This window comes from Podarcis melisellensis (assembly GCF_964234715.1).
Source record: "Podarcis melisellensis genome assembly, chromosome: 17".
In the NCBI taxonomy this organism is placed as follows: domain Eukaryota; kingdom Metazoa; phylum Chordata; class Lepidosauria; order Squamata; family Lacertidae; genus Podarcis; species Podarcis melisellensis.
The window spans coordinates 8,587,344-8,601,369 of NC_138534.1; the positions used below are offsets into that span (position 1 = coordinate 8,587,344).

At 48.5% G+C, this 14,026-nt stretch overlaps 1 protein-coding gene across 3 annotated transcripts in view; it reads right to left on the reverse strand.

Moving 5' to 3' along the window:
* The window catches only part of SH2D3A (SH2 domain containing 3A), a 35,309-nt gene that overhangs the window by 4,491 nt on the left and 16,792 nt on the right, over positions 1-14,026 (reverse strand). For all 3 annotated transcript variants that reach the window (XM_081894215.1, XM_081894216.1, XM_081894217.1), the window contains 4 exons: positions 6,990-7,552; positions 4,855-4,970; positions 2,412-2,583; positions 655-766 (listed from right to left, as the gene is read on the reverse strand). In XM_081894215.1, coding sequence (XP_081750341.1) covers positions 655-766; positions 2,412-2,583; positions 4,855-4,970; positions 6,990-7,552 — 963 coding nt within the window. The remainder of the gene's footprint in view (positions 1-654; positions 767-2,411; positions 2,584-4,854; positions 4,971-6,989; positions 7,553-14,026) is intronic.

Genomic DNA, 14,026 nt, shown 5'->3' on the forward strand with positions numbered 1-14,026 from the left:
TTCGGAGGCTTCGCGTTGCTATCGCTGAAGCCAAGGAGCCTGCATTCGCTCCATGGGACGCACACACATTTCCCCTTAATTTTTGGAGGGGAAAAAGTGCGTCCTATAGAGCGAAAAATACGGTAGTTGCCTCCATCCACACCCACTTCCAAGATGGTGAGGCAGCAATGCGTTCACATCGCCCCCAGCTCACCCTGCACAGGCTTTTTCTTCTTGGGCCGCCATGTAAATGGGGCCGTAGCCAAACACCACCTGCACGTTGAGAGGTGGGTACAAAAGTGACCTGACCTTGAGATTTGGGTGGGGGGCCTGCAATGACAAGCCAAGAGCTGCCATAGTGTTTAGTACCAAAGCATGGAAACGGAAGGTTCCAGAAGGGTACCAAATGGTTTTTAACAGGTCCCTTCCAACTCTACAATTCTATGGTTCTAGCAAAGCCCTTCCTGTGAACTGTGGCACAGGCAGAAGATCCAAACACCATAACCTCCCATGTGGAGGCCACAAAAATAAACGTCTGTGGGGCTATAGACTGTGCGACAGCTGTAAACCAGAACTAGGTTCAAGCATGTGGAAAGGGAGCCATAGAACCATTGCGTAGATGCCATGTTCTGCATCCTCAGGCGTGCCTCCGTCAAAATGGCTAAGAGGCCTCACCTTCAGCCCGGTTCAGGCACCCCATGAGAGGCTTCAACATCTTCTCAAAAGTGATGGCGCTCTGCGTGTGGTTCTGGCGCAGGTGCCTCCATGTTTGTTCCAGTCGTGTGATCTGTAGAGGGAGAAGCAGAGCCAAACTTACTGGAACAGCTACCAGCACAGACTTCTGTGTCACAAAAAGACCTGGGCGATTGGCCTGATAACCCACAGAGCTCTGTTGAGGATATACAGCAGGAGTCGGCAACCTTTTTCAGCCATGGGCCAGTCCACCATCCCTCAGACCATATGGGGGGCCGGACTATTTTTTTTTGGGGGGGAGGGGAATGAACGAATTCCTATGCCCCACAAATAACCCAGAGATGCATTTTAAATAAAAGCACACATTCTACTCATCTAAAAACACGCTGATTCCCGGACCGTCCGTGGGACAGATAGAGAAGGCGATTGGGCTGCATCCAGCCCAAGAGCCTTATGTTGCCTACCCCTGATATACAGGATGGAAATGTGTTAAATCCACACAAGGGGGTTAATAAGTCTGTATGCAAGCTTCCGCATAACACCCAGGGCTGCTTTTATATTCACACCCTGTGGTTGGGCAAATTCAAATTCAATCCCTTTCACTGGCATTAATCTGCACATTTTTTTCTGAGCCCGAAACCTCTTGGCCTTGAATGGCAAGTTCAGGACCAAAATAAGGGCTGGCATTATCAGCACGTGCAGATTTATTGAGGTATAACTTTGTACATGCCACGAGCAGGAACTTTTTAATGAAACGTCAGAAGAATTCAAGAAAGATGTTGACAACTGGGATGAAGTCTCCCAATTCTGAGGAAACATGGCTCTGTTAAAATACCCACACTCTCATGTTCTAAAGCACATTACAGTGGTACCTCTGGTTACGTACTGAATTCATTCCAGAGGTCCGTTCTTAACCTGAAACTGTTCTTAACCTGGAGCACCACTTTAGCTAATGGGGCCTCCTGCTGCTGTCGTGCCGCCAGAGCACAATTTCTGTTCTCATCCTGATGCAAAGTTCTTAACCTGAAGCACTATTTCTGGGTTAGTGGAGTCTGTAACCTGAAGCGTATGTAACCCGAGGTACCACTGTACACCCTTCAGTCAGGCCCAGAAACGTGATACAGTGGTGCCTCGCAAGACGAAATTAATCTGTTCCATGAGGCTCTTCGTCTAGCGGTTTTTTCGTCTTGCGAAGCAAGCCCATTGACAGCTTAGCGGATTAGCGCTACAGCTGTCAAGCGGCTTCCAGCGATCAGCTGTTAAGCGGCTTATCAGCGGAACAGCTGATAAGCGGCTTAGAGGCTTAAGAAAAGGGTGAAAAAAGTGAAAAAAACCCGCGGGGGGATGCAAGATTTTTTTCGTCTTGCGAAGCAACCCCATAGGGGAATTCGTTTTACGAAGCGCCTCCAAAACGGAAAACCCTTTCGTCTAGCGGGTTTTTCATCTTGCGAGGCGGTCGTCTTGCGGGGCACCACTGAACTTGTTTTTCAGATGAAAGTGGTTTGAGGGGAGGAGAGATCACGACAGCCATCTAACAGCAAGTCAGGCCCCCACAACACACAAAGTGCGAGCAGGGCTGGCTTTTCCGAAGGGCGACGCTCGTCTGTGGCCCACTACACAATCCTTCTGGGCAAACAGCTGCTCCACAGCCTTGGCTTTCCATCCCCTGCAGCAGATCTCATGACCAGAGTGTTGGCAAATGCCTTACTGTTCATTTCACTCCTCTACTCATCTCTCACCTGCGGCAGCTGCAAGGCTTTCATCACAGCAGAGAGGGCAAAGAGGTCCCCCGCTGACTTCCACAGCTCTACCGCCAGCTGAATGATCTTGTGCAGAATGGCCGCCCGCTCAGCTGGGGACCCTGTGCAGCCTAGGATGTCCACAGCGATGCCCAGAGCGATGAGGTGGTGCCTGAGGGATGGCAAAGGGGGAATCTTGAGTGGACAGACAGGGGTCGCTGCTGCCCTCAAAACAAACACAGTCTCGTGCAGAAGCAATGACAGATGATTAGAGTTTTATTTTGTCCTCCCATGAAATCACCACAAGAGGGTGCTGTGCCACAGAAAATGGACATCTTAAAGGTAAAGGTACCCCTGACTGTTAGGTCCAGTCGCAGACAACTCTGGGGTTGTGGTGCTCATCTCGCTCTATAGGCCGAGGGAGCTGGCGTTTGTCTGCAGACAGCTTCCAAGTCATGTGGCCAGCATGACTAAGCCACTTCTGGCTTAGAACAGCGCACGGAAACACCGTTTACCTTCCCGCCAGAGCAGTACCTATTTATCTACTTGCACTTTGACGTGCTTTTGAATTGCTAGGTGGGCAAGAGCTGGGACCGAGCAACAGGAGCTCACCCTGTCACAGGGATTCGAACTGCCGACCTTCCAATCGGCAAGCCCTAGGCTTAGTGGCTTAGACCACAACACCACCCGCATCCCTGACTCCCATCTTATCCAATGCTAAATGTGTTTGAATATACCCATAATTCAGGAAATTCTTAATCCCATCACCTACCAGCAGAAGAGCAGAATTTTATGCTACTGCTGAGTGATCAAGTAACATCACAATCACATTATATCACAAACCCTTGCAAACACAGGAGCGAATTCTTGGGGGCTGATGTCCCTTTGACCCCCCCCCATAAAATATTTGAGGAGGTTGCCCCCCACCAATGTTGATGGGCATTGCCACTCAAATGGTGTGTGTGCACATCATGTGATTATGTGGGGTGGGGCTTACCCCCCCCAAAATATTTTATTCAAGTTGGCACCCCTGCTTGCAAGGTAGGCAAGTAGGATTATTCCCCTATTGCAGCTGTGGGGCTGACATTGAGAGAGTCTGCCTAAGGCACCGCGTGAACTCAGAACCAGGCACCCCCCCCCCCAAATCCTTAGCCTCTTAGCCACTCCACCGTATCAAAAAGGTGTAGCATAAATTTTAATAAGTAAACATTCCAAACTCAGGAGCACAGCAGCAGTTTTGTGGTAGGAAGAGGGCTTGAGGCCTGTCTGATCAATGCTCCAATTTCAATACCACACCTTGAGTTTCCCACCACAAATGTTTCAACTCTCAAGGCTGAATTTTGCACGTGTGATTTCTAGTCTTGGGGGAACCACTCAGGTTTTCAGATTAGCCAGAATCGCATCACAGCCCAGGTGTAAAACTCAACATGGTGCATACAGAGGTTTGGGCTGCTGTTTGCTGCTCAGACTATTAAAGTGAATACAGTCAACCAGTTGCCAAGCGGTAACCTCTCACCAAGTAGTTACAAGATCACAGTGCTAAGTTAGCTATTTATTTGGAGCTCTGACTAGCCAGAGGCTGGGTGACTCCCCGTAAAAACCCTCCTGCTGGATTTTCCCTTGGTGGATTTCCCACTCAAACATGTTTCCACTTGGCAAACAGCTCTGCATACTCATCTCAAGCCCTAGAAGGAGGAAAAATGCAGCCAACACACAAAAAAGTATTTCAGGGCCCCATGAACACTCAGCCTAGGAAAATTCTTTTCCGCCTCCCAATACATTCATTAGCAAAGTTTACAATTTTCATACTGACTTGGTTGCACCCCACACCCACCCGCTCGCGCGCGCGCTCTCTCTCTCTCTCTCTCTCTCTCTCTCTCTCTCTCTCTCTCTCATACACACAAACACACAGAGCAATTGCATGAGCCACAAACAAACAACTCCTGGGGTAGCTGTGGTCATCTTAGGAATGCCACCCTCCCCTCTTGTAGGGTCTGTCCCATTAAAGGTAAAGGGTAAAGGGACCCCTGACCATTATGGATGACTCTGGGTACGACTCTGGGGTTGCGGCGCTCATCTCGCTTTACTGGCCGAGGGAGCCGGCATACAGCTTCCAGGTCACGTGGCTAGCATGACTAAGCTGCTTCAAGCGAACCAGAGCATCGCACGGATGTGGCCAGCATGACTAAGCTGCTTCAAGCGAACCAGAGCACCGCACGGAAACTCCGTTTACCTTCCCACCGGAGTGGTACCTATTTATCTACTTGCACTTTGATGTGCTTTCGAACTGCTAGGTTGGCAGGAGCAGGGACCGAGCAACGGGAGCTCACCCCGTCGTGGGGATTCGAACTGCCAACCTTCTGATCGGCAAGCCCTAGGCTCTGTGGTTTAACCCACAGCGCCACCCACGGCTGCTCCATTGCCCACTCCCAAATGCCAATACCTTTCCAGCAGGTCTTTCCGCAGCTGATGCCCTTGAGGGAGGGTTATAAGTTCCAGACCTGAGCTGACCCCCATCGCCCGCCGCTGCTCCTTGGACACTCCAATGATTCTGGCAACCTGAAGAATAGAGGGGGACATTTTGGGGAAAGGGTGAGGAACATGAGGCAGCCAATGGCCTCCCTCCCTCCATTCCGCTCCCCAGGCAGGCCGGTTTCCCTTGTGGGCTGCCACAGATATCGTGCTTCCCACCTGAGATAAGCAAGCATAAAAATCTGCTTTCTGTGACGAGGTGCACAATGAGAAGTGCTCAGGTGGGCACCCAAGAACTAAACGCGAACACAATGTGGTAGTAAAAATCATCATTTTTGGGACCCAACATGTGAGAACCTTCCCTGGTCCATTAGAGCGAGGAGGGATCAGGCATTTTAGGAATCAGAACATTTCTTTGAATGTTGCACTATGTAGGAATGCAAAAATGCAACCCACATGCATTTTTTTCCATTTAAAAATGAGTCAGCCTTCCCCACATCGCTTCCTATGGACCACTCCTGCTATCTGTACAACACAGCTCCAATCTCATGGCTCTCCATTGCCTTCATAAGGCTTTTTAAAACTTCACAATGAATCTCTGGCTTAAAAGCAAACCTATCTCTTCTGAATGAGGCAGCTTTATTTTGTTAAAAAAAATTAAAACAGTGCCTTAAATAGCATGTGTGCAAGAATAAGCAAGAGGGCTGAAGGAAGGGAAAACTTGGCTCCAAAGCTTTCTGCTCCAAGATTTATTCATTGATTTTTAAAGAAAAGTAAAACTCCACCTTGTCATGTTTAGTTCTCAGGGCAACACCATGCATCTCTCTCTCTGTCTTGAGATGTACTAAAGACAAAGGTTGCCTACCTCTTAACCAAGGCAGGTCTCATCCTTAATTATTTAGTTTATTTTACTTTTACCATCTAGGATGGACTGTGAGTGGGTTTCAGAAGGATAGCAGTGTGTCAGACTGTTACAGTAAAAACAACAGTGTCTTCAGGCATTTTGTAGGCCAACAAAGATATCAGCTTTTGTGAGCCACAGAGCAGCTGGTCACATAAACGATGGTCTAGCCAGTCGACAAAAGCTCTTGGCACAGTCCATCTGTCAGTTTTTGCATCATCTTAAAAAGAGCGAAAGCGTTCCAATTTATGCTTATGGGCAGAGAAGAGATTCTATTCTGCATTTCGCTGAAATGTCCGGGAAAATCCTGATGTATAGCAACCCATGTCAAAAGTGTAGATTTTGATGGGGGTGGGGGAGCTCAACAACTTTGGGCAAAAATAGAACCACCCCACCCTCCAGCTTAGAATAGGGCTGGGTGATATATGGATAATTCACCCAAAACTGGTTTGAAGTTCATATCATGATATCATTTTCATAATTTTTGACCTGGCAATATATTGCAAATCATGGTGTGTGTGTTTGTGTGTATGCGCTATTGTAGAAATCACAATGTGGGGAAAACTGCGAAGCCAGCCAATGCCTCTCCATAGTTCCATTCTCATTTCAGATATTATAATGCACAGTGGTACCTCTGGTTACGTACTTAATTCATTCCAGAGATCCGTTATTAACCTGAAACTGTTCTTAACTTGAAGCACCACTTTAGCTAATGGGGCCTCCCGCTGCTGCTGCTCGATTTCTGTTCTCATCCTGAAGCAAAGTTCTTAACCCGAGGTACTATTTCTGAGTTAGTGGAGTCTGTAACCTGAAGCGTCTGTAACCCGAGGTACCACTGTATCAGTATATTGAGATGTTTAACTGGTGATATACTGCAATACTGAAAACCAGATATTGCCCAGCCATGATACTGAGCTGGAAGTCAGGTCTCCCGCCTAGATTTAGCCCCTACCCCATTGTGAGAAGGGGAATCCACCCCCCTACCAAAAACCCCCACCTCCACAGTGGTGGTGCGGCAGAGAACATACTACAGATTAGTCCCATCTCAGCAGTGAGCTCTCAGGACATGTTTGGACAAAACCAATCATCTATAAAAGGCCCCAAATGTGCCATACGAGGTGGGGGCAGGAGATCACAGGGACGAACGGTAAAGTGAAAAGTTGTTGTCGTGTGTCCCGCACCCACCTGCCGCTGGCCTCTCTCACCTGGCAGTCAACCTGGAGAATGTGAAGGGCAGTTGCCCGGCAGTCATGCTGGGCAAACAGGTCCTTGAGACGTTTTAGGGCGCTGGGCTCCAGGGGTTTGTTGTCAGGGGCCAAGAGCAGCGACTTGAAGTGGCGAGGCTGGAAGGAGGAGGTGGTCTCTACCAGGGGCCATTCGAATTCTGGCTCCTCGGCAGCCTCCGCTGTGTCGGGGAGGGTAGAAGGCGCCCCGTCCGCATCCAGGAACCCAAAGGACGTCTCTGTGATGTAGGCCTGGCCCCGCCACCGTTCTTCCTTCCGTAGACGTTCTACGTGGCTCCCGGGGCATTCGGGAGCCTTGGGAACCAGTTCGCAGTAGTCGCTCACCAGCATGGACGGGGCCCTCAAAGGTTTGGGTGGAGCCTTGGAGTGGAGGCGCCCCTCAGAGCCGCTCAATGGTGGACCTCCCAGTGGGCGAGGCTTCAGGGCGTTGGGCCGCAGGACAGGGTCGCTGCCTGTGCGGAAGGCAGGAGACAGGGGAGGGAGCTGGCACCGGTCCTGGGCTCCAGGTGATGTTTCCGGGCTACCTGTGGGTCAGAAGAAAGAAAAGGTGCTAAGTCCATGCAGTGTCAGGGACTGGGCAGAGGAGGAATGGTGGGGACTGCCTCCCCAGCCTGAACCTTCCAGAGAAGAAGACAGTTCAGAATTACAACAGGGGTTTAAGGGGATCACAGCTCAGAGGAAGATGAGGGTGAAAGTAGGGAAATAATGGGAGAGGAAAGTAGGGAAATAATGAGAGAAAATTCCAAGATGGCGATGAGGTAAGACGCATTTGCCGGAGCTCTTCTCGAATCCTCCTTAAATTTGTGTTGTGGCTCCCAGCCTTTCAAGTTCTTGCTGAAGATTGTACCAGGGTGTTGGAGTCTATGCTAGTTCACATTGCCGATAACTGTGAAGCCTGCATCGTAAATCAGCTTTAATGAGCAGATAATTGTATTCTCCGGCAGCCTTGGAAGCAGCCTTCGACTCACTGTTTTCTCGCCACCTCACATTCAGCTGTATTGCTATTTCTACTACTTTTTATTACCTTTTAACCACTGTTATTTTAAAAGACTCATTTTAAACGACTCATTTTAGACGACTCATTTTAAACGACTCATAACGATGGGTCAAGGCAAACGCCTAAGAGACTGTGACGAGGCTTTGCCCTCCCCAAGAGCCAAACAATCAAAAACCGACCCCCCCCCCCCGTGTCTGGCAAATGGAGTGACCCCACAGAACACTGCTATAGGGTGAAAACCCAGAACCGTTTCTATCCTTTAATGTCCCCAGAAACAACGTCAACACCAGAGGAATTATTTTCACCTCAGATTAAGGCTGCGGACGGCAAGCTTGGAGGAGGAGGGAGTGTCCCACCGGGGGTGGTACGGGACGCCGGAACTGAGGACTGCGCAAGACAAGAACAACATGAACATCTCCATCTTGTGGTCAGAACCCTTAATTGTATATTCAAGAAGATTGATGTGCTATCCTCCCAGCTATGTAACCTCGAACAGAAAATTGATAACCTCTGGTTAAAGCCTAAGCCATCAGTGGATACGGGGGAACTGAAGTTCCGGAGAACCTTACCCTCAACCAAAAAAGGAAGTGTGACTCCTAAATATAGACCAAACCCTGCACTGAAACATCAAGCATTGTCCCTGCAACCTAAGAAAATCTGCCTAAACATTGGGGCAGGGTCAGCAAGGTGGCTCACTCTGGATGGGGTCAAAAAGCATCTAAGCAATCTCCTAAACATAGAAACCACACAATGTGATCTTATCGCAGTATTACCTTTGAACCAGCACTTCAGGCCACAGAAAGTGATACTTGCGTTTTACTCTCCAAGGATCCCTTCAGCTATCATCAGGCAGAAATCACTCTTGGCTAGGTACGATATCACCCCAACAAGAGTTTTTATGGATACTAAGATCCACCCCCTTCTACTTGCCGGTCACGACAAGGAGCGGACTCTGTCGGAGAGGTCGGGAGCACCTCGGGACATCGAGCCTCCTCTTCCGGAGGTTATCCATCCGCACCGAAACTGGACCTACTCTACGCCCCCACGAGCTCTAAAGAAACCCACTGGCGCAAGTAATCTTCTGACCCCACCGGAGGAAAGAGAGCTTTTAGCCACCTTTGGCGACCTCCCATCGAGGGAACAACAAGAAATAATTGATAGACTAGAAGTACTTAATCATCAGCTCATACATGTCCAGAAGAACGGAAAAGTCCTGCTCACTTCTCAGGATAATTCTGCCAGCTCTTCGGAGCCGTGTTATAAGGAAGCAGGAAGTCTTCCTTACTTTAGTCCAGTTCCTAAACCCATGCCTCCCCCACTTGAGGACAAAGCCCAACGATGCTTGGCAGACCCAGGTTTTGTCTCACAAGCAGGCCCCTCATCTCTACTCTTGATAAATTTTGACTCGCCCTCCAGGAGTTCCCCGCTGAAGAGTGCAGCCCAGAGTTCCTTCCACCAAAACAATTCCTTACCAACTAATCCATCAATGCCGGAACTGGAGTCCTCATATTCCCCTGAGCGGCATAGACCCGACATACAAACAGTACCAGTATGCCAAGCATCCCCAGTATCCTCGCTAGCACCAGGCCAGGGGAGTGTTCCACCTACATCCAAAAACGGCCCGGATTTGATTGAAGACCCAGCCGGACATATAAATCAAATGGTTTCATCGGCGATCTTTAGACCTCGCGGTGGGGCAGTCTCAGCAAATCCTGTGGAGTTTCCCACTGAAGTGTCCGCCCTTGGGTCAGCCAGCAGGAGACCCGTCCTGTTACACCAGTCAGAACACCTCACTACCAACTTCAAGACTAGGTACCCTCAGCAGGTGCCAGCCATGCAAAGTAAAATAACTGACTTTTTTGTGGGGTCTGCCCTGCCCCCTAAGGATACACATCTCTCCCTGAAATGACAGCGAATTGGACACAACAGGAACTCCCCCCTATCAGTCCTCAGCTGGAACATTGCGGGCTGGAGAGGGAAAAAACTTGATCCAGAATTCTTGGAGTATATTAACCAGTTTCATATCATCTTGTTTCAAGAATCGTGGGAAGTAGAGAAAATTGTCCTAAATGGCTTTGAGCTTCTAGAACTCCCTGCCTGCCCCTCCCTGAAAGGAGGCCGCCCTAAAGGGGGCCTAATAATAGGCATCTCCCTCAACCTACATTCTAAACTTACCCTAGTACAGGCCTTGCCTCCTTTCGCCCTTACCGGGCTGATTGTGGGGGAAAAGATCTCACTTCTAGTTACAAATGTCTACTTACCACCTGGGGGTTCTTCCCCCGAACTTGGCTCTAAATGGGGCTCGCTAGAAGAGCATCTGCTCTCATGCTATGTTAAGTTTCCTAATACCCCGGCCATAATAGGTGGCGATTTTAACGCCCGCACAGCAGCAAACTGGGACGCGCTGACCAAAGCCAAATGGTGGGTTACTCCAAACCTTGATAATTATGATCTGGATCATATCATGAGGAGAACTTCTAAAGACCACAGAGTAAATGAGGCTGGAGTACTCCTCTATCAAATGGCCATCCGTTTAAATCTGGTCCCCTTAAATGGCACATGTCTCCCTGACATTCCTGGGGATTTTACCCACCTGAGCGTTAAATCAAACAGCGTCCTCGATTACCTGTTGGTCTCCAGGGATCTACTTAAGTGCATTTCCACCTTTAAGATCGAGAATATACAATCTAGTGATCATCTTCCCCTTGTAGCCAAGCTCTCCCTGAACTGGCAGTCGAAGGCCCATAGACATGCGACCCAGATGGTAACCAACGAATCTCTCCAAGTAAGAGGAATCAAATGGTCGGAGACCCAGGCTCAAAGGTACCAAGAATTTTTTCAAAAAGTAATCCTCGGGCCCCATCCTAACATAGGCTCTGCCTCAGACGAGCATAGCTTAGTGCTGAAACGCTTCCACCATCATACGACTGATCTTACGTCCTTCTTCAGGTTACCACCCAAAATATTAAATCGAAATGAATATACTTACGGTGCCCCCTGGTATAATTCTCAGTGTAAACAAGCAAGACAGCGCCTCCGTGCTATATATAATGTATACAAGACCTCCGATGCAGCTACTCTGCCAGCTAGTTATGCACAAGCCAAGCTAGTTTACAAACGCACGCAGAAAACTGCCAAACGTGAGTGGCAACACAATCGCTGGCAGGCTTTGATTACTGCTTCAAAATCACACAGATCCAGGGAATTCTGGTCTTTGATCAACAGAAGGGTGAGGAAATACCCAAGGGCAGTCATCCCTGCACCGACATGGGAATTGTTCCTGAAGAAATGCTTCTCACAGGCAGATGCTCCCTCCGACCACCTGACGCAACTGTTTACCCACCTACCTATTTGGCCTCCCACCGATCCGGACGAAATAGCCAAGCTAATAGCGCAGCTGAAACCGGGTAAAGCCCCAGGGCCCGATCTGATCCCTGCTGAAGCTATTAAACTACACCCAAAATGGTGGGCTGGCATCTTGGCCAAAACCTTTGATGCAATCAACGCTTCTGGCCTCATCCCCAAAATATGGAAGGAGGCCATTATAGTACCAATTCACAAAAAAGGTTCTCCAATGGAGCCGGAAAACTACCGTAACATCAGCCTCCTTTCGATCATAGGGAAAGTTTATGCCAGCTTTTTGCTGACTAAACTATTGCGATGGGTAGATGAGACTAATCAGATTGGCCACGAACAAGCAGGGTTCAGAATTAAACGCTCTACAACCGATCATGCGATAGTTCTTTACCATCTGGCACGAAAGTACTCCTCTCCCCCCCGGGGCTACCTCTGTGCTGCCTTCTTTGACCTAAAGGCAGCCTTTGACAGCGTTCCTAGAAATATTCTATGGGAGAAACTTGCGAAACAGGGCATCGATAGAAGACTCCTATGGCTTATAAGTCAGCTCCATGAAGGCACCCTTGCTAGAGTGAGACTTACCCCTGCGGGCGATCTCACAAATTCGATACCAATAAACAAGGGAGTGCGCCAAGGATGCATATTGGCTCCCTGTCGATTCAACCTATTCATCAGCGACATGCGAGCACCCCTAGTTAACTCATCTCCAAGTACACACGCGCCTAGACTTGCGGACTACCGCTGCCCACTCCTTTTATATGCGGACGACGCGGTAATTCTATCCTATACACGTGTTGGACTAACCAGAGCTTTGAAGATCTTTGCCACGTATTGTCAACTCAACCAATTAACCATCAACCATGCTAAATCCAAGATTCTGATTTTCTCCAGAAGCCGGAGATTATACGAATGGAAGCTTGGTGGAGCAAAAATAGAGCAAGTCCTAAAATTTCAATACCTAGGAGTTATTTTTCAACACAACTTGGGGTGGAAAGCTCAAATTCAACACCTACTTAACAAGGCCAAAACTTTGTCATATGCGCTCCTCCGATTCTTTTTTTCGGATGGAGCCTTGCATGTTCCCTCGGCCCTAAAGGTGTTCAAGGCAAAAGTGGTCGCCGTGCTAGCTTATGCTGCCCCGCTTTGGGCCGTGATGACAGATCTTGCTCCTCTTGAGACACTGCAAAATCAATTCCTGCGGCGGCTCCTAATGCTCCCCCTGTGCGTAAGCAACGCAGCCATGCGACTAGAACTGAAGATCGCATCCTTAGAAACTTGCCTGTGGAAGCAAGTCTTCAATTATTGGTTATCATTGTGGCATAGATTACCAAACCACTACCTTGTCCAGTGCTTATGGCGAGATGAATTCGCTAGCCTTTGGACTAGTAGAATTCATGCCAAACTCCTGAGCTATGGAATCTCTCCTTCAGATTCCCTAAAACTAGACCAAATTACTGCTCAAAGACTGATCCGCCAAAGACTGGATGACATCGATCTACAGCGAAATTATATGCTGGGGGGAGGTGTTTGTTCGCCCCAGAACATTGGTATCACTTTAACTTACTGCGTTCCATCATACCTCTCCTCCCTTTCGACTGTTGCCCATAGACTGGCCTTCACCAAAGCGAGGTTCAACGTTTTTCCCTCCAACGTCCTGAGACATAGATTCTCAAAGGGACAAGCCCCCGCCACGTGTGAATGCGATAAGGAGACGCCGGAGTCGCTCCAGCACATCATGTTCACTTGCCCCCTGTTCAATGTGCCACGGGTAAATCTGTTGGGATCAATCATACAGAAACTAGAGGGTACCCCACCAAAATTCCACCTTGCTCAAATTTTGCAGGATAAGGATACCCATACGACCCTGAATGTGGCTAGGTTCCTGGTCGCTGTCCTTACCCAAAAGCGACGCCAAGGAGCACTACAAACTAACTAAGGCGTAGTATGCCATTCCATTTTATAGTATTTTATTGTTACTGTGGTGTTTTAGCGACTGTTTTTTTTCCCCCCCATGTGCACAAGCTGTTATTTATGTGTTGTTTTTACCTGTATGGGCCTATGGCCGTAATAAATATTGTTGTTGTTGGGAGAGGATGAGGCAGAGACGGAGCAGCTGGCTGACACGTTATCACTAGAAAGCATTCCAGACCATAGCTGTCAACTTACAGATTTGAAAATAAGGGACCAGCAGCCTCGAAAATAAGGGATCAGCAGCCAAAATAAGGGATTTTGGCATAGCTTATACAGAAATCCGGCACTCATGGAGCCATGCTGCTTTTGCTGCGACTGACTTGTGTTTTGCAGGGGGTTAGACTAGATGATCCTAAGGGTCTACAACTCCCACCAAAGAAGAGTGGCAGACAAAACTGATGAACAACATTGAGATGGCAAAGCTTACAGGCAGAATTAGAAACCAGGAAGAGGACCTCTTTCATAAAGAATGGGGAAAGTTTATAATTTATTTGAAAAGCTAAAGAGTTACATACATTGGTAGGATTGACAGAAAACTTGTGGTAAAAAATTTGAACTATGGATGGACAAATGATTTATAAAAATAGAGTTATGAACGGGATGCAGAGGGGGAAATCACTACATTAAGATGCTGCACTGGTTGGAGGGGATGCTAAGCAGCACGTTGGGGCTG